General features: G+C 47.1%; 1 protein-coding gene across 1 annotated transcript in view; it reads left to right on the top strand.

Moving 5' to 3' along the window:
* LOC146359233 (uncharacterized) overlaps window positions 1-16,113 on the top strand; it is a 32,145-nt gene extending 16,032 nt beyond the window's left edge. The window contains exons 2-3 of the mRNA XM_084831071.1: window positions 15,629-15,853; window positions 15,947-16,113. Coding sequence (XP_084687197.1) covers window positions 15,629-15,853; window positions 15,947-16,008 — 287 coding nt within the window. The 3' untranslated portion in view covers window positions 16,009-16,113. The remainder of the gene's footprint in view (window positions 1-15,628; window positions 15,854-15,946) is intronic.
* The last annotated feature ends 5,174 nt before the right edge of the window (window positions 16,114-21,287 follow it).

Here is a 21,287-nt window from a genome sequence, read left to right as displayed (position 1 = left end):
CAGGCCGGGGGGAGGCTTCCCGCCTCGCCCGGCCGAAATTCAGGCCGGGGGGAGGCTTCCCGCCTCGCCCGGCCGAAATTCAGGCCGGGGAGGAGGCGCCTCGCCTTGCCCAGCCACGAAATTAAAAGTAAAAAAAAAAAAACACCCCCGTGATAGGCTACGTGACAATTTACGTAGCCTATCATGGCTGACTTTGCAGATCTAGCCGTGATAGGCTACGTTAATCATCACGTAGCCTATCATGGGGGCGTTGTTTTTTTTTTAGTTTTATTGGAATGGCGGCGGCGGCAGCCGGTCGAAAGATTGGCTGCCGCCCCCGCCCCTGACGAAGACCCGACGAACTGCCGCCGGGACCCGCCGCCGGGACCCGCCGCCGGGAGGGACATTCGGCAAAGGTAAGTCCCATCCCGGGGGGGGGGTGCGGGGGGGTGCGGAGAATTTCTCCCCGAAACTTGTTCGGGGGGCCGAACACGTTGGCGCTCGGCCCCCCGAAGTTTCGGGGAGAAATTCTCCGCCAACCCTACGATATTTCTCCTGACAGTCTCTTCCACAGCTCCTTATATTCTCTCCATTCAGAACCCTCCAGCCACTTAGCTTTGGTGTGGCCATCATTCTGTCATCCCACCTCTATTTAATCTTAGGACCAATGGGCATCCTGAGAATGTTCAGTTATTCTCCAATCAGATGGTACCAATTTCGATCCTACCTTCCCATGTATAAGGATAGAAATCTGGCTTCATTTTTACCTCTTAATGGTAACAGTAACTGCCATTTTGCCAGCCCACCGTATTTATAATATAACTCCCCTCAGGCACAAGCCTCAAGTAAAAAGCATATGTTTTTCTTTTACTGTTAACCCATTCAGAGCCTCAGTGATTGAAACAGAGCATAAGAGTTATTTTTTTACCTCAGTTGCTTCACAAGCTTTCATTGAGAAACCTCTGCTGAATATCCTAAGCTATTAACACTCCTTTATCAAGTCCAAGACTCTGACCAAGTATTGCCCTAAGATAAACCCACATTGATAATCCTATTCACAGAAATGTAACAGAAAATCCCATAACAATTTTTTTTATGAAATAAGAAACCTCTAGGCCTGAGAAAATTGTTTCAAGTTGCTTAATGTAATTCCTTCTCTGAAGCAGATGCAGCCTGTACCTGAATGAGAGATGTTTGCTCCTCTTGGGGTCCTTTTAGGAATGGGGGACATATAGCAATGTTCCAACTAAATAATAAACACAAGATTTATCCCCAAAGGGCTCAGAGTAGGGGTGTATGAACTCCATGACTTCTGGTCTGGGTGGGATCCATGGTGGGGAAATCCGGGCTGCTTGGGGCCTCATGGATTTCCCTAGAGCCTTACCACATCCTCCGGATTTTGCAGGGTGACTCTCCTCCTGGCTGCGCCATGACCCTTTTCCCCCATGTTGGCTGTTAAGAAAGCCCTTGACAGCCAGTGCAGGGAAGAAAGGCTTTGGCGGCACCCCAGCATTCTCTCCCTGGTCTCCTTGAGAGGAGTCCAGGGTAAGAGTGCTGGCCACGCCACACCCTTTCTTCCCCTCACACTGGCTGTTAAGGAAGCCCTTGACAGCTGCTGTGGGAAGGAAGGGCCTCTGTGACATCGCCAGCACTGGAGAGCTGCTGCGTGGGAAACCCAACCGGCCCAGAGGTGAGTGGGGTCATTCTGCTGCAGACTTTATAGGTGGGATTCTTGAGAATCTGGCCTGATCTGAGTCCGCAGTGGATTTCTCTGCCATCCCTAGCTCAGAGAATAGTTCAAGGCATTGCAATGCAGTGGCTCTTGGGGCTTCATTCCAGTAGTGGGTGGGCCTAGAGGCAAAAGGGGCAGGGTGAATAATGACAAAAATAATATCATATTGTAGCTTACAGCTCTTATTGCCAGCAACTAAGCCGTAAGAACATAAGGAGAGCCATGCTGGATCAGACCAAGGGTCCATCTAGTCCAGAAGAATTCTGTTCACACAGTGGCCATCCAGCCGTCGACTGAGTGAGAACCCACAAGCAGGATATGAGCACAATAGCACCTTCCTACCCATGTTCCCCAGCAACTGGTGTACACCGGCTCATTGCCTCAGGAGAGACATTTCAACCTTTAAAAAAAAGAGGCAAAAAGCCAGGAAACCACCAAATGACTGGTGGTCAGGAAAAGGGAGTAGGGCCAGGGAAGAGGGTGTGACCATCTGGGGAACTCTGGAGGGCAGGATTGGGAGCCCAAGAAGGCTGGATTTGGCCCTTAGGTTGAGGTTCTGCTGCATGGGATGCTGCATGAGAACTCCATGTTAGCTGCTTTTAAGGACAAAGAGAGAGATAAAAGTAAAACAAATCAAATACGTTCTTTGTATGGAGGTGAATTTTCTGTGAATATTTTTGGAAGCACACCAGTGCTATTTTCCTGTAGATTCCATGACACCCCATCATTCCTTGAGGACATTTAAAATGGATCACCCAAGAAGAGAGGCTAATGTGGGCAATTGTTCATATAAATTGTTCTCTTAGAGAGAAGGGAATATTTGTTTCTAAATAATATGCACTTAGGAGAACAGCAGCCATCTCATTCCCCAGAGAGAGTGCCAGACAAGCCTGTTGGTCTTTGGAAAGTGTGCAAAAGGTTCCAGAGGTTTTGCAGAAGTCTGCAAGTTTACAAGCACCTTACTAAATATAGGTTGTTCCATCCAAGACTGCTAAATGCACTTCTATTTTTGCTTTTATTCCAGCTTTTAAAAAAAAGTTCCTTGGAATTGTGTAGATCAGCTTTAGCCACAATGAGGCCAAAGTCTCGGAGGACCAGAATAGAGCTATTCATTCATACACACACAGAACCCTGAGCTAATAATAGTGCACCCTGTAGCAAGGAACAATTAGATTGTAATTGATAAATAGGGGTGCATGAGTTATTTAGCAGCTAATTAGAGCCAAGTTGCTAAAGCAAGTCACAAACAGTTATTTATTTGTTTTTATAGTGAACTTCAATACTAGTACTTCAGTTTTTTATTCAATGTATGTACACTATTCACTATTCAATGTATGTACACTAGTTACATGGTTGGATCAAGAGTGAGAATGTAAATCCTCCTCTTTCAGGGGACCAGTTTCCTTTTCCCGATTTACTTAGGCTTTCTCCAGGAGCATTCCTCTACCATGTTTTAATATTTCTTTTGCTTTGGACATGACAGTAGTAATAATAACACTGTTTAGCTCCACGCACATGCCCTCACATCAAGCCCATAAGGCATGCCGATATTAGAAATGGATGAACACATCCCTGTGTTCTGTTCACCCTGGAACAGGTTGAGGGTTTTTGTGTGCCCCAAGTGAACAAAGCCATCAAAGGCATTTGAGAAGCACCTGCTGCAGCCTTTCCTACACCTCTGCTTCCCCCTTCCCCTGCCTGAACCCAAAGAAATTTGCCTTTGGGTAGGTGAATGCAAAGGCAAAGGTGGCTGGCAACTGTAGCCCCTAGCAGAGTGTTTTTCCACAATGGGAAGTCCAAGTCACAGCATCCTTGGCAGGAGGTGATACTGTACATGCTGTTCCCACCAAGGAGAAAGATTCCCTGGCTCACCGTGTGTCATTTCCCTGATGAGGATGCTGGGACTAGAGATGGGGACAAATTTGTTTTGTTCATATTTTAATGTGAGCTTATCTAATATTGCACTTTCAAACCAATATATGAACTGGAACTCAGTGATCCTTCAAAATTCAACTCCTCCGAATGGAGTTTTCCAATTGTACAAGAAAGCATTTGTTTGAGGGGAGTGCATAAAAAGGTATATAGTAACAGAAATATTCAAACATGCATAATATTGAGAAAATGGCTTGCAAAAATGTGTATATTAGGCAAAATTTTGTACAAAAGTGCATGTATTAAGAGAAATGCACACAAAAATGCATAAAAAATTCAAACTTTTTTTTAATGTCTCAACATTTGGGACAAACCAAACTTAAGTTTGGAAAATTGAGAAACTGAGAGAAACTGACATTGACAGGTCATATAGATAGCTCAAGATGGGAGTTGTAGTCCTAGTCCCAGTCCTCGGGAGGGGGATTTTTTATTACATTTATTTCCCACTTTTTTTCCTCTTGCAAGGAACCCAAGACAGCTTACATAGTCCTCCTTCCCTCTATTTTATCCTCACAGCAACCTGCAGTGACTACCTCCGCCTTTCCCTCTTAGGAGTGCTTGAAAGTCACTTACCTTGTCTTGCAGCTTGCTTCGCGGTGGGGGGGAGGTGCTTCGCTTCTCCCCCCGAAATTCAGGCCGGGGGGGGAGGCGCCTCACCTCGCCCGGCCGAAATTCAGGCCGGGGGGGGGGCGCCTTGCCTCGCCCGGCCGAAATTCAGGCCGGGGAGGAGGCGCCTCGCCTCGCCTGGCCACGAAATAAAAAGTTAAAAAAAAACCAAAATGCCCCCATGATAGGCTATGTGACCATTTACGTAGCCTATCATGGCTAGATTTGCAAAGTCAGCCGTGATAGGCTACGTAAATCGTCACGTAGCCTATCACGGGTGACTTTAAAAAAAAAAAGCGCGTACGCAAATGGCGGCCCCCATAGGGAGCCGCCATTCGCGTTCCTTATTTGGTCCCTGTAGTCTACGTAAATCTTTACGTAGACTACGGCGAAAATAAGGGCAACGCAAATAGCGTTGCCCTTATTTTCGCCGTAGTCTACATAATCTTTACGTAGACTACAGCGACCAAATAAGGAACGCGAATGGCGGCTCCCTATGGGGGCCGCCATTAGCCGTACGCGCTTTTATTTTTTAAGTCACCCGTGATAGGCTACGTGATGATTTACGTAGCCTATCATGGCTGACTTTGCAAATCTAGCCGTGATAGGCTACGTTAATCGTCACGTAGCCTATCACAGGGGCGTTTTTTTTTTTTACTTTTCTTGGAATGGCGGCGGTGGCAGCCGGTCGAAAGACCGGCTGCCGCCCCCGCCCCTGTCGAAACCCTGCCGAACTGCCGCTGCGACCCGCCACCGGGAGCAACATTCGGGAAAGGTAAGTCCCATCCCGGGGGGGGGGGGCGGAGAATTTCTCCCCAAAACTACTTCGGGGGGCTGAATACGTTGGCACTCGGCCCCCCAAAGTTTCGGCGAGAAATTCTCTGACACCCCTATTCCCTCTACCTGCCCAAACACAAGTTTCTTTGCCTTCAAGCCAGGGAAGAGGAAGCAGAATGATTTGCAGAACTGGGGAAAGTGCTCTGCTTGAAGCAGTTGGCAAAGAGTGCTGCATTTGAAAGGGGCCTACAAGGCCATAGATTCCAACCCCCTGCTTAATGCAAGAATCCAAGTCAGAGCATCTCTGACAGATGGCTGTCCAGCCTTGTCTTGAATGCCTCCAATGTGGGAGAGCCCACCACCTCCCTAGGTAATTGGTTCCATTGTCATATTGCTCTAACAGTCAGGAAGTTTTTCCTGATGTTCAACCAGAATCTGGCTTCCTGTAACCTGAGCCCATCATTCCGTGTCCTGCACTCTGGGATGATCAAGAAGAGATCCTGGCCTTCCTCTCTGTGACAACCTTTAAAGTACTTGAAGATTCCCCACCGTCCATTCCAGTGGGGAATCCACAGGGGGGGAGGTGATCCGTTCCTCCCCCCTGGAATCCTCGTGGAGTGGAACCACTCCACGAGGATTCCGCAGAGCCAAGGGCTGCCCCATTCTGTCATCTGCATGCCCCGGATTCCCCTGATTTTTTTCAGCTCCCCAAACTTATGTAAATAATTCTGTAAGTACCGCCAAAAAATCCTTTTCGTGCACCCACCGTTGGTCTCTGTAAGAGTAAAGCCCTTGGCAGGGATTCCCCATGTAACTTCAAGTCACCTGACCTCACCTGACTTCACCTGACCTCACCTCACTGGACCTGTCCTGACCTCACTGAACCTGACCTCACCTCACCTGACTTCACCTGACCTCACTGGACCTCACCTCACTGACCTCATGTCACCTCACCTTCACAGACAATAAACAGAAAAGATGGAGGATTTCCGTGGACTTCACGACTCAGCCCCAGCGAAAGAAAGCTTCAGGAAAATGCCTCATAAAAAGATTAAGGCCGTTCGCGTTCTTCTTCCTCCACTTCTGATTTATGGATTTCTTTTCATGATTATTTTTGTAAAACCACCGTTTGGTGGACAAAAAAAAAAAAGGGTCCGTGTGAGCTCCAGTCCTGGTTGACCGGGCCACCCTGTTCTGAGGAGGATTCCGCAGACCAGATTTGTCAGAATTTGATCCCCTTTAAAATTTGGGTGGGATTCTCTGACATTTCTACTAAGGATGGATGAAAGTCCCTTACCTGGTCCTGCAGCTGTGTTCGGTGTGTGTGGGGGAGGCGCTCCGTTTCTCCCCCCGAAATTCAGGCTGGGGGGGGAGGCGCTCCGCCCCTCCTGGCCGAAATTCAGGCCGGGGGGGAGGCGCCCCATCCCTCGCCGCCAAAATTCAGGCCGGGGGGGAGCGCCCCGTCTCCCCAGCCGCGAAATAAAAAAGTAAATTAAAAAAAACACATGTGATAGGCTACGTAACAATTTACGTAGCCTATCATGGCTAAATTTTCAAAGTCAGCCGTGATAGGCTACGTAAATCATTACGTAGCCTATCACGTGGTTTTTTTGTTTGTTTTTTTACTTTACGGGGAAATGGCTGCGGCGGCAGCCGGTCGGAAGACCGGCCGCCGCCACCGCCGAAACGCCGCCGAAATGTCGCCGGGACCGGCCACTGAGAGGGACATTCAAAGGAGGTAAGTCCCATCGTGGGGGGGGACGGGGGCTATCGGAGAATTTCACCACCAATTTCGGGGAGCCGAATGCGTTGGCATTCAGCCTCCTGGAGATTCGTAGAGAAATTCTCCGCCATCCCTAATTTCTACTCTGGAAAAACTGTGTTCATTGTGTAACATTAACCCTTACTTCTGCTTTCTCCATTCTATTTCCTTGTTGTTTTTGTCAGTCAGCTCTATCTCTTTTAGATTTTTACAAACCCAGTCTTATTTTGATTTTTAAAAACATTGACATCTGGGCATGTTCCTCTCCCTCCCCCCTTCTAAGTCATATTCAAGCATTTAGTTTTTTCTTTCTTTCTAAATTCTTAAAGAAAGGCATATTATAGCAACCTATGTATGTACTGTTTGTCCCCCACCATGCTGAAGTTAACATCTGTGTCTTCTTTAGTTCTTTAGCTCTTGTGTGGCTGTGTCCATGTGTGTGCGTGTGCTAGGTTGTAGTTCCACCAACACTATACATCCAAATTTCAAGGCAGTGTTGAAAAAGCACAAGACACATAGTATTTATATTAATTACCTTCTTATTCCAATAACAGATAGGGATGTACAGATCCCCTTACCTGGGGTCTGTGGGGGGGTCCGCAGGCAGGGTGAGGCAATCCAGTCCTCCCCCCGGAATCCTCCTCAGCTGGCTCCGCTCCGTGGGGAGTCCGCAGAGCCGCCGGCTGGCTCCAGCCACTGCCAGACTTCCGGCTGTGGCTGGTCTGCAGATGCAAATGGTGACCAGTGTAGGGGACGCCATTTTATTCTGCAGTGCGGCAGTGGATGGCTGTGGAATGAAGACGGCAACCTGGACCAGCTGCCGCCAGGTAGGTTCCATCTGGGGGGGATTTCGGGGGTTGGTGGGGGGGTAGTCCGTTCCTCCACATACTCTGGGGGGCTGGATTCCAAAGAATCCAGCCTCATTAGAGTCCATGGTGGATTTCTCCGCCATCCTAATAATAGTCCACTGTATGGCGAAGCAATTCAGTGGAATATGAGCCATCTTAGGGGTGTTGGCAGGGACAGAGGGGGGGGGGAGAAGTTACAGCTCTTTGCTCTGGGAGTTTTCCTGGAGAAAAATCAAAATTCACCTGCGCCTTGCACACAAGCCAGTGGGCCAAAGTGCCTGGAATTGGGCAAGTAGGATGTCCTTGAGGGGGCCTGGGAGGGGACCAGGTGTCATGCACGTCCATGGAAATAGGGAAGTTATGGCTCTTTGCTTTCTGAGTTTCTTTGGAAAAACTCTGATTTCACCAGCACCTTGCACAAAAGTCAGTGGGCCAAAGTGCCTGAATTATGGTGGGTGCGATGCCCTCAACAGGTGCTGGGAGGGCCCCAGGTTTCCTGCACATCATTGGAAACAGGGAGAAGTTACAGTTCTTTGCTTGGGAGTTTTCCTGGAAAAACTCAAATTTCACCAGCACCTAGCACCCAAGCCAGTGGGCCAAACTTCCTGGGCCTTGAGGTGGGTGCAATGCCAGGGAAAGGGGCTGGGAGAGGCCCAGGTTCCACACACATCCATGGAAACAGGAACTTACAGCTCTTTGCTTGGAGAGTTTCCTTGGAAAACCTCAGATTTTAACTCCATCTAGCAAAAAAAACCACTGGGCCAAAGTGTCTGAACTCTTGTAGGTGACCTTCTCTCCAGGTGGGTAGAGTGGTCCCCAATTTTTATACCTGTATCCTAAACACATGTAAAGTTATGACCATTTGTGTTTTCCCATGCAAGTCAATGGGAAAATGCCCAAACTACGTGATCTGGATATACAAATCTCGCTTTGGATTCGGATCCGAGTCGGATCCGAGTTGGACTGAATCGGTCCGAGGTGGCTCAGGGTCACTTCAGAGGATCCGAAATGGTGTCCAAAGCAGGGATGGACGAAAGTCACTTACCTGGCCCTGCAGCTTGCTTCGCGGTGGGGGGGAGGCACTCCGTCCCTCCCCCCAAAATTCTGGGTGGGGGGGAGGCGCCCCATCCCTCCCCGCCAAAATTCTGGCCGGGGGGGAGCGCCCCGCCTCTCCGGCCGCGAAAGTTCTTCTCCTGCCGGGACGCAAATGGCGGCAGCCGTAGCCACCGCCGTTTGCGACCCTGACCTGCAGTCAGCCATGATAGGCTATGTAAATCTTTACGTAACCTATCATGGCTGACTTTGAAAAGAAAAGAAAAAGCGCGTACGCAAATGGCGGCGCCCATGGGCGCCGCCATTTGTGTTCCTTATTTTGGCCCAGGTAGTCTACGTAAATATTTACGTAGACTACGGCAAAAATAAGGGCAACGTAAATATTTACGCAGACTACCCGGGCCAAAATAAGGAATGCAAATGGCGGTGCCCATGGGTGCCGCCATTTGCGTACACGCTTTTTTTTTTTTCAAAGTCAGCCGTGATAGGTTACATAAAGATTTACGTAGCCTATCACAGTGTTTTTTGAAAATCTAGCCGTGATAGGCTACATAAATCTTTATGTAGCCTATCACATTTGTTGTTGTTTTTCTTTTTTTCCTTGGAAATGGCAGCAGCGGGAGCCGGTCAGAAGACCAGCTGCCGCCGCTGCCGCCACCAGAAGCCGCCGAACCGCCGCCAGGAGCCGCCAAACCGCCACCGGGAGCCGCCGCCACCAGGGACATTCCCCGAAGCTAAGTCCCATGCCGGGGGGGGGGTGGGGAGGCGGACCGTTTCTCCATCAATTTCGGGGGGCCGAATGCGTTGGCATTCGGCCTCCCGGAGATTCATGGAGAAATTCTCCGACATCCCTAAGCGGACCAGGGGGTCCATGCACAGACCTAGAGATGTCTTGCCTATGGCCCCTGGAGAATTTATGGCATAGATGAGATTTCAGCCAGAAATGTCCTGTCTCACAGGTCCCTCCCTTAGCCAGTATGTTGCACAAGCTTTCAGCAACCACCTTTAAAAGGTCTACTGCTGTAGGTTTCTCAGGAATCCTATTTCATATCCCCTCAAGATATCTGGGGTTATTGCTGAAGTTATAGATTGCACCATAGGATAATGCTATGGAAGAACTAAGATCATTATAGAAGTCTTGCAGCAGTTGAAAATGAATTTCTAACCAATAGGATAAAGTCCTGTACTGCCTACATTCTCCAGAATAGTTAATGTAAATATATCATCTATGTCTATCATCTATCTGTTTTTCTATCATCTATATCTATATATATTTAACTATCATTTTTTAAAAAAATTAACTGAGTCTTACTGAATGGAATTTTCCAGTTAAAGACATTCAGAATTAAAATATGGAGATATAAATGCCTGCAGCAGGTAAACAACTTTTTCTATTCATATTTTTCTCTCTCTAGCAAACTCAAACTTTACTTAGGATACAAAGAATAGATTGGATTAAAATATTTACTTTTCTGTCTTGAGGGTACCTATAAAAATATAAGTATTTTTTCAGCAGAAAAAGCTGGACTGTGGATTTGTTAATGCCCAGGTCGAAGAAGAAAACTGTGCAACAAAGAAACTTCCTAAGAATACCAGTTTTAAAAATAAAAAAGACACTGTCTCCAAGAAGAATTGAGTAGCAAGAAGAGAATGATGACAGGTGAATTCTAAGAGAGATGAAATTATCCAGGGTGCAAAGGTACAGTTAGATAGGCAGACTTGAAAGTTCTTAGAAATAGCACAATGTCACCTAGGGACTTGTTATACACCCCCTGGGAGCCATGTAGATAGAACAAAAAACACCCCAAATCAGTGTGAAATAAAGCTTGTAGATATCTAGGTGTGAATGATCTTTTCATATGCATTATCACATGCCACTGCTAGGTGCCAGCTAATTAAAATGAACTGTGGTTAGCTTGCTTTTAGAATGTTATTTCCTTATGCTGTTAGAGTGTGATATCCATATCATCCTCTACCTATATTGCAAGCAAATCTGATTATCTCCAAGGGGGTACTGCCTCACTCATCTCAGTTTTTGTGTTGTTGTTCAATCGTTAAGTCGTGTCCGACTCACTAGAAAACAAGCTTCCCTTCTGAAGTTCGTTGTTTCCACATGGATTTAAATCTGAACATGATTAAGGATTCATATTTGGTTGGATGATACAAATATGCTCCCATGACACAAGCCTATTAAAATTATCTTTTTACATACTAAGCCAAACTTTGTTTTGTTCTTATGTTGGAAGTTTCGGCTATGGCACAGTAAGCTCTCTATAATATACCTGAAGGAAAACAGATGATTAGCTATAACTACCGTAACTACTATAACTGCTTGAAGAGATACATCTTGCAATTTGTCATAGTCATTTGCCCTGTTCCAAAAGCTTTTTCTACATTCACTTGCAATGCTAAAAACACTATCCCATTACTTGCCATTTATGACACTGTAGTGAATGGGAAAGCCTCTGGTAGCCAGAAGATAATCAGAGCATCCACAGACAGTCTGTGCGCAAGAGATTCCAAATGCCTATTAGTGTTTCTGTATTCTAGATAATAAAACTGATGTTGAGTGTTTGACTGTAATGTATGCATTGTTCTATGAATATATTGCTTGGTGATCTGAGTAATTTCTAGGGAACATCATCACCAGTCGTCATCTTCTTATTCATCATCTTCATCATTGCCATCATCATTATTATCTATTTTGCAGGGCAAACCCATCCAGCTTCTGGGCTTGTGGTGATAACTCAGTTATGCTTAAGTCAGCACATAATGAGGTTAGTGAAATGCCCAACAGGGAAATGAGTATTTGGTGAAACAGTGAGATGAGAGTGGATTGAAGATGGGTAGCTCACAAAGCATTCCTAAGCTGACAATCATCACATTTTCTAGTAGTCATGTTAAGCAGCTCTTATGTACACTAGGGATATGCATTAGAGTTGGCTGAAGCCCAAAGCTTGAGCTGAACTGAGTCCCTTTGGACCATTTCTGGTGTTTCCCAAGGCAAAGTGGGCTTCCCTCCAAACTGATCAGAACAAAAGCTGAACCCTGTATGAGGGTTCATTTGTGACTCAGCTTCAGAAAGGCAGACGGAGTATCTCCAAAAATGACATCTTTTGCTTGCTTTCTCTAAATGCTGATGTGGGGAGGGGGTTGAATGATTGGCAAATCTACCTAATCATAGGACACATTTTACCAGGAGCTTTCCAATTACTGTGCTTTGAGGGATGGCAAGGATGGGACCATGAGATGGCCATTCTTCCAATGCCACCAGGCTTCAGTATGAAAAAAAAAAAGCCTTGAACTGTTTTTTTTTCAGTCAGCATAACTCCCTGGCCCTGCTCTGAAATTTCACAGGTTGCTTTCCTAGACATAGTGACATGATGTCTGCTGTTTTCATACAAATTGCACCCCCCACACACACACAACACAGAGGGAGGAAAGGAGAAGCAATTCACTCACGCTCCCCCAAATTGAGGATTCCCATGCCACATAAACTACTGTACCTATCCTTTTGAAACTATATTTTCTTATGTAGGGCCACCTCTAGGCTGCTCTGGTACTAACCCCTGCATCTGTTCATTTGAAGCTTGGCATCCTAATTTTTCTTCGTCTGGATAACCTAGAAGAAAGATGCACCACACCAAGAAACAAGAAATAAATAGGGATAGAGGAGAATTTCTCCCCGAAACTTCGGGGGGCCAAGCACCAATGTGTTCGGCCCCCCGAACAAGTTTCGGGGAGAAATCCTCCGAACCCCCCCGCACCCCGCACCCCACCCGGGACAGGACTTACCTTCACCGAATGTCCCTCCCGGTGGCTGGTCCGGCCGGCGGTTCGGCGGGTGTTCGAGCAGGGCGGGAGCGGCAGCCGGTCTTTCGACCGGCTGCCGCCGCCGCCATTGCAATGAAAGGAGAAAAAAAACACGCCCCCTGATAGGCTACATGATGATTCACGTAGCCTATCACGGCTAGATTTGCAAAGTCAGCCGTGATAGGCTACGTCAATCGTCACGTAGCCTATCATGGGTGACTTAAAAAAAAAAGCGCGTACGGATAATGGCAGCCCCCATAGGGAGCCGCCATTCCCGTTCCTTATTTGGTCGCTGTAGTCTACGTAAATGTTTACGTAGACTACGGCGAAAATAAGGGCAACGCAAATAGCGCAAATAGCATTGCCCTTATTTTCGCCGTAGTCTACATAAACATTTACGAAGAATACAGTGACCAAATAAGGAACGCGAATGGTGGCTCCCTATGGGGGCCGCCATTAGCGTACGTGCTTTTTTTTTTTTTTTTAAGTCACCCGTGATAGGCTACGTGACGATTGACGTAGCCTATCACGGCTGACTTTGCAGATCTAGCCGTGATAGGCTACGTGAATCGTCACATAGCCTATCAGGGGGCGTTTTTTTTTTTTTTTTAACTTTCGCATTCGCGGCCAGGCGAGGCGGGAAGCCTCCTCCCCGGCCTGAATTTCGGCCGGGGCGAGGCAGGAAGCCTCCCCCCCGGCCTGAATTTCGGCCAGGGCAAGGCGGGAAGCCTCCCCCCCGGCCTGAACTTCGCGGGGGGACCAGCGAAGCGCCTCCCCCCCACCGCGAACGTCCTTCGACGACAGGTAAGGGACTTTCGTCCACCCCTAGAAATAAACACACAATTTTCTAGACAAGAACATGAAATGGAGTTCCCTCAAACAGAGATAGGGATGTACAAATTGTGCTCATACCATTCAGCTTGACTTCCACAGTTTGTGTCCTCTGTCCCGTTCTGCTGGCCACACGCCCCCGAAATCCTCTGGGGTTTTTTCCGCCTCGGAAGTTACGTAAATACATCCACAGCAGATGTCGAAAAATCCTCTGTGCCCAACAGCCACCCGTCCCGTTCCGCCATCCCGCGGAAGACTATTCTTCACTAATATTTACGTAGTTTCCGTTGGCCGGAATTGACCCTATGTAACTTCCGCCGCACTTGCCATTGTTTGTTGTGATTGCTTACGTATTTTCTCCCTTGGGGGGAATCCCCCCGTAACTTCCGCCACACTCGCCATTGTTGTGATTGCCTTAGCCGGAACTTTCCCTCTATTTCATAATTGTTTACGTATGTTTTTTCATTGCCGCCTGGAATGTTTCCTGTCCTCTGTGCGCTCCTCTGCTGTCTTGTTTTCGCAGACAGGGACAGGTACTGTGATTTTATTAATTTCTGTGTATTTGTGCTTGATGTTCCTCGTGTTTACTGGTCTTGTTAACCTCAGAAAACCGCCTCCCAAATAAAAAAAAAATGGAGCTGCAGCTCTGCTTCTGCAAAATCTGTCGTCAACTTCCTGCTAACTTCCTGAATGTCATCTGCATCTGCATTTGCATCTGCGTCTGTGTGGGGATTAGTGAGTGGAGTTCTGTTGTGTGGTGGTGGTTGTGTGTTAGTGGTGGTGCTTATTGGATTTGCTTGTGTCAGTGTTGTTTGTGCATTGTGGTGTTTTTGTCTGGTCTGTGTGTGTGTGTTTGTGTGTAGTTGTGCATTGTGGTGTTTTTGTCTGGTTTGGTCTCTCTGTGTGTGTAGTTAAGTGGTGGTTGTGCGTGGCTGTCTGGTGTGTGTGTGTTTGTGTGTAGTAGTGTGGCTGCACTAAAATGGCTGCACCAGTGCTTGGCAGGAGGTGGGACCATGAGGAGACCGAGGCCCTCCTCATTAACATTAGGAGCAGCAAGGCAGTGGCAGCGTTGTTTGGCAGCTGCTCCTTCTGCAATGAATTTTATTGGGCCCAGATAAAGAGGAGGATGGAGCGAGCAGGCCACCATCAGACAACGGGACAATTACGGTCCAAATGGAAGGCGTTGAAGCAGCCCTTCATCAGGGAGGGGATGGCTGCTGCTGAGAGGAGGGCACCGCTGTTGAACACCCCCGCCTACTACTGGCACATCCATAGAGTGTGGGTCAAGGCAGGCCAGCCCCCATTTTCGCAGAGGCATATGCCTGGTAAGTTATATTTATCCCATCCCATCATCAAGCTTAACTATATGAAAACAATGATGTGTACCAAAAATGAAGCTATCTCTTTGTGTTCTCATGTGGAAACAAACAAATCCTGACATTTAGCCTGCAATCCTATGCTTGTTGAACTTGGACAGAAAAAGGTCCCATCATCTTCCGGCCACTTTGGCTGGTTGAAGAAGGGATACTGGGAACTGCATTGCTTTTTCCTGTACAACCACATGCATAGGATTATGCGGGCCTGGTTACAACTCATATTACACACTGACACGCTGTCCATTTCCAGGGAAATGCTACTGCCGGTCTGTGCACAGTGCACCCAGGGGGACTGGCACCAGCCCAGCAGCAACAGGTCCAGCCTCTGGGTGTGCATGTCATCCTTCTTTATATAGTGATTGCTGAATTTTTGCACCCCACCCACCCCACCTTTCTACCAAGACATTGGCATTCAAATCAACTCATGAGCAAGTGTTGATCTGAGAGCTTGGAAATCTGGGTATAGTCCACTCAGCCATGGAAGCTCGCTGGGTGACTTTGGCCCAGTCAGAAAGCTCCAGCCTACCTCAGTGTTGTTGTTGTGAGCATTAAATGGAGAGGAAGAGGATAATGTGAGCCGCCTTGGGTTCCTTGCACTAGGAAAAAAGGTGGCATTTATGCAATGCATCAATAGAATAAATAAATATCATGGCACTGCAAATGTAGAAATAGGGTGACTAGAAGTGCAATCCTGTGCATGTTTACAGAAGTCCAACAGTCCCCAACATTCCAAAACTGTCAGTACTGTATAATCTGCCTCCCTAATTATCACCTCATCATTAGACCTTGTGGTGGGAGGACAGAATCAGTGGTTCTTATGGTAGTAGGGATGGTGATAGACAGATCAATCAATGACTGTGGTTTTGTTCACTTACCGTATATATAAATGCATTCATTCTGTTACTGTGACATCCCACAGCTGTGCATCATGCCTTGCTGGTGGAGGAGGCACTGAGGGCTGCAGAGAGGAAGAGGAGAGAGGAAGAGGAGGAGGAGGAGATCCAAGAGCCCCAACTACAGCCAGAGCCGTCAGCAAGAGGAGCAGCATCTGTGGAGGAAGACCACCCTTCTTCCACAGATGAAGCCCCTCCTGTTGTGCTCCTGAGGCATGTCTTGCCAGTTGTCCAGAGGCTCAGCAGAACCTGTAAGTAGTACTACAGAATGGCACCTGAACTAACAACTCTGCCTGCAAGATGCATATTACCATTATGCTTTATTCTTCTCTTTCTACACGCAGATGATGACCTTCAAAGAAGGGTGGAGGCCATAGAGCAGGAACTGCATTCTCCTCCAAACTGAGGCCTGCAGCCAGCCAGTACCCAGCCCCAGCCCAACGTTACAATTGTTTCTGTGTTTTGTTTTGTTTTGATCTGTTCTGTTCTGTTTGTATATAAAGTTCTTTCTAAAAAAAAAGTTAACAATTCCTTGGTTCAAGTCCACAGATATATTTTTTTTTAAATCTAGATCATTTTACACAATGATCTCTATGTTTGCTTACTGTTAACCGCAACAAGAATGCTTTCCCAGCCAAACAAGCCCAGTTGCTGTAAGCTTCCCTCATAGGGAAATGGTCAGTCAGCATCCCTGATGTTATGAAATATGCTTTATTTTACGTGGAGGTGCATATCACATTGTTGTTGTTGTTGTTCAGTCGGTCAGTCATGTCCGACTCTTCGTGACCCCATGGACCATAGCACGCCAGGCCTTCCTGTCCTGCGCTCTCTCCCGGAGCGTGCTCAAGTTCATATTCATTGCATCTGTGATGCTATCTAGCCATCTCATCCTCTGCTGTCCCCTTCTCCTTTTGCCTTCAGTCTTTCCCAGCATCAGGGTCTTTTCCAGGGAGTTTTCTCTTCGCATTAGGTGGCCAAAATATTGGAGCTTCAGCTTCAGTATCTGTCCTTCCAATGAGCACTCAGGGTTGATTTCCTTTAGGATGGACTGATTTGACCTCCTTGCAGTCCAGGGGATTCGTAAGAGTCTTCTCCAGCACCACAGTTCAAAAGCATCAATTCTTCGGCGCTCAGCCTTCCTTATAGTCCAGCTCTCACAGCCATACATTACTACTGGGAAAACCATAGCTTTGATTAGATGGACCTTTGTCGGCAAGGTGATGTCTCTGCTTCTTACTATGCTGTCTAGGTTTGCCATAGCTTTCCTCCGAAGGAGCAAGCGTCTTTTAATTTCATGGCTACAGTCACCGTCTGCGGTGATCTTGGAGCCCAAGAAAGTAAAATCTGTCACTGCTTCCATTTCTTCCCCTTCTATATGCCAGGAAGTGATATGGCCAGATGACATGATCTTAGTTTTTTTAATGTTGAGTTTCAAACCAGCTTTTGCACTCTCCACTTTCACCCTCAACATGAGGCTCTTGAGATCCTCTTCGCTTTCTGCCATTAGGGTGGTATCGTCTGCGTATCGGAGGTTGTTGATAATTCTCCCGGCAATCTTAATTCTGACCTCTGATTCATCCAACCCGGCATTTCTCATGATGTACTCTGCATATAAGTTAAATAAGCAGGGTGACAATATGCAGCCTTGTCGTACTCCTTTCCCAATTTGGAACCAATTGGTTGTTCCATGTCTGGTTCTTACTGTTGCTTCTTGACCCTCGTACAGGTTTCTCAGGAGACAGGTAAGGTGGTCTGGTACTCCCATCACTTTAAGAATTTGCCACAGTTTGTTGTGATCCACACAATCCAAGGCTTTAGCGTAGTCAATGAAGCAGAAATAGACATTTTTCTGGAATTCTCTTGCTTTCTCCATGATGCAGCGAATGTTGGCGATTTGATCTCTAGTTCCTCTGCCTCTTCGAAACCCAGCTTGTACTTCCGGTAGTTCTCGGTTCGCATACTGCTGAAGCCTAGCTTGTAGGATTTTGAGCATCACCTTGCTGGCATGTGAAATGAGCGCAATTGTGCGGTAGTTTGAACACTCTTTGGCATTGCCCTTCTTTGGAATTGGAATGTAAACTGACCTTTTCCAGTCTTGTGGCCACTGTTGAGTGTTCCAGATTTGTTGGCATATTGAATGCAGCACTTTAACAGCATCATCTTTTAGGATTTTAAATAGCTCGGCTGGAATACTGTCATCTCCGCTAGCTTTGTTGTTACTAATGCTTCCTAAGGCCCACTTGACTTCACTCTCTAGGATGTCCGGCTCAAGTTCAGTGAGCGCACTATCATGGCTATCAGGGACATTCAGATCTTTCCTGTATAGTTCTTCTGTGTATTCTTGCCACCTCTTCTTAATCTCATCTGCTTCTGTTAGGTCCCTGCCTTCTTTGTCCTTTATCATGCCCGTCTTTGCACAAAACGTTCCCTTGAGATCTCCAATTTTCTTGAAGAGATCTCTAGTCTTTCCCATTCTGTTGTTTTCCTCGATTTCTTTGCATTGTTCATTTAAGAAGGCCTTCTTGTCTCTCCTTGCTATTCTCTGGAACTCTGCATTCAGTTGGGTATATCTTCCCCTTTCTCCCTTGCTTTTCGCTTCCCTTCTTTCGTGAGCTACTTGTAAAGCCTCATCAGACAGCCACTTGGCTTTCTTGCATTTCTTTTTCTTTGGGACGGATTTCGTTGCTGCCTCCTGAACAATGTTACGGACCTCTGTCCATAGTTCCTCAGGCACTCTGTCTATCAGGTCTAATCCCTGAAATCTATTCCTCACCTCCACTGTATATTCATCAGGGATATGATTTAGGTCATACCTGAACGGTTTAGTGTTTTTCCCTACGTTCTTCAATGTAAGCCGAAATTTTGCAAGAAGCAGCTCACGATCTGAGCCATAGTCAGCTCCAGGTCTTGTTTTTACTGAATGTATGGAGCTTCTCCATCTTTGCAAAGATGCAAAGGACATAATCAATCTGATTTCGATATTGACCATCTGGTGACGTCCATGTGTAGAGTCGCCTCTTGTGCTGTTGGAAAAGAGTGTTTGCTATGATCAGCATGTTCTCTTGGCAAAACTCTATTAGCTTTTGTCCTGCTTCATTTTGTACACCAAGGCCATGCCTGCCTGTTATCCTGGTGATTTCTTGACTTCCTACTTTAGCGTTCCAATCCCCTATGATGAAGAGGACATCTTTTTTTGGTGTTAGTTCTAGAAGGTGTTGTAGGTCTTCATAGAACCGATCAACCTCAGCTTCTTCGGCCTCAGTGGTTGGGGCATAGACTTGAATTACTGTGATGTTGAATGGTTTGCCTTGGATTCATACTGAGATCATTCTATCATTTTTAAGATTGTACCCCAGTACTGCTTTTGCCACCCTTTTGTTGACTATGAGTGCTACTCCATTTCTTCTAAGGGATTCTTGGCCACAATAGTAGATATGATGGTCACCTGAATTAAATTCGCCCATGCCTGTCCATTTTAGTTCGCTGATTCCCAAGATGTCGATGTTCAATCTTGCCATCTCATGTTTGACCACCTCCAGCTTACCTTGATTCATTGATCTTACATTCCAGGTTCCTAAACAATATTGTTCTTTACAGCATCGGATTTTCTTTTCACCGCCAGACACATCCACAGCTGAGTGTCCTTTCGGGTTTGGCCCAGCCGCTTCACTCTTTCTGGCGCTACTTGGAAATACCCTCTGCTTTTCCCCAGTAGCATATTGGACACCTTCTGACCTGAGGGGCTCATCTTCCGGCGTCATCTCTTTTAGCCTTGTGATACGTTCCATGGGGTTTTCTTGGCAAGAATACTGGAGTGGGTTGCCATTTCCTTCTCCAGTGGACCACATTTTGTCAGAACTCTCTGCCATGACCTGTCCGTCTTGGGTGGCCCTGCATGGCATAGCTTATGGCTTCACTGAGTTACGCAAGCCCCTTCGCCACAACAAGGCAGTGATTCATGAAGGGGTACTTCATCACATACTTCATATCACATACATGTAAACTAAACACATACCAGAGGGATCTTTTCACATAGAACTCTCGGTGCTTAGGAAAACCCAAAAGCTGAGGGAGTCAAGAGAGAGACCACAACAAAGTCTTTGACAACAGTTCCTTGATTTATGACAGAAGAATTTAAAATGACTTAAAAGCACACATCAAGAGAATTAGAACTATACATACATTTGGGGACTCAGAATCATACTAACATTCAGAGGGGTAAAGATACACATATACAGTCAATAGCGAAGTACACTGGGATGCATAGAAAATTGTGCGTGTGTGTAGTAGGGATGTACGCTGTTGCATAGTCCGCCACACACAGTCGGGCAGCACAACTGGACTCTGCATGTGAGTTATTATAAAGCTCCACCACATATCGCCAGTGCTTTGGGCTCTGCCCTAGGGATGGCAGAGAATTCCACCATGGATCTCGGGGAGGCCGAATGCCAGTACATTCGGCCCCCTGAAATCTGTGCCAGAAAGGCCTGCCCCCCCTGCCCCCCCGCGGATCCCCCCGGGACAAGAGTTACCTGGAGCGGATCTTCCGGGCAGCAGCGGCTCTGGAGGCGGCTGCAGCGGCTAGTCTTCTGACCGGCTGCCACCACCACCATTTGCAGGTTTTGGGGTTTTTTTTACACCAACGTGATAGGCTACATAAGTTTTTACGTAGCCTAAAATGACTGGGTAAAAAAAAAAAAAAAAGTCATATGCAAATGACGGCGGCTACGGCCGCCGCCATTTGCGTTCCTTATTTTAGGCCATCTTAGTCTACGTAAATAATTACGTAGACTAAGACAGCGAAAATAAGGGGAACGCAAATAGCGTCTGCTACACTATTTGCGTTCCCCTTATTTTTGCCATCTTAGTCTACATAATTTTTTACGTAGATTAAGATGTCAAAAATAACGAACGCAAATGGCGGTGGCCATAGCCGTCGCCATTTGCATACACAGTCTTTGTTTTTGTTTTTCCCAGAGCCCTCCGCGGCCAGAAATCTGGCTGTGGACGGCTCTGGCCTGGCTGGGCCTGGTCGGCTGCTCCGCGGAGCACAGCCAGCCAAGGAGGATTCCGGGGGGAGGAATGGAGGGCCGCCCCCACCATAAACATAATCCGCGAACAGGTAAGTTATTTTCGTACATCCCTACTCTGCCCAGGCCAGACAGGACTGCTTGTTTGGACAAAGTTCTGAGGGACACCTCAGTGTGACCACACTCACAATTACATGATTCTGCCTCATTGTCCCTCAGAACTTTGGCTCACATTAGCAGCAGTATCATCATCCAAGAGGTCCTCCTTCTTGTCACTTGATGACTGCTATACTTTAGGGGTGGACGAAAGTGACTTACCTGTCATCGAAGCTTGTTCGCGGTGGGGGGGAGGCGCTTCGCTGCTCCCCCCGCGAAGTTCAGGCTGGGGGGGAGGCTTCCCGCCTCACCAGGGCCGAAATTCAGGCTGGGGGGGAGGCTTCCCGCCTCGCCCAGCCAAAATTCAGGCCGGGGAGGAGGCTTCCTGCCTCGCCCGGCCGCGAACTCCAAAGTTTAAAAAAAAAAACACCACGCCCCCGTGATAGGCTACGTGACGATTAATGTAGCCTATCACGGCTAGATCTGCAAAGTCAGCCGTGATAGGCTACTTTAATGATCACATTACCTATCACGGGTGACTTAAAAAAAAAAAAAGCAC

This window comes from Heloderma suspectum, chromosome 1 (genome assembly GCF_057233095.1).
Source record: "Heloderma suspectum isolate Gila_16-S chromosome 1, 16-S_ref, whole genome shotgun sequence".
NCBI classification, from domain to species: domain Eukaryota; kingdom Metazoa; phylum Chordata; class Lepidosauria; order Squamata; family Helodermatidae; genus Heloderma; species Heloderma suspectum.
This window is presented reverse-complemented; position numbering and strand designations above follow the sequence as displayed.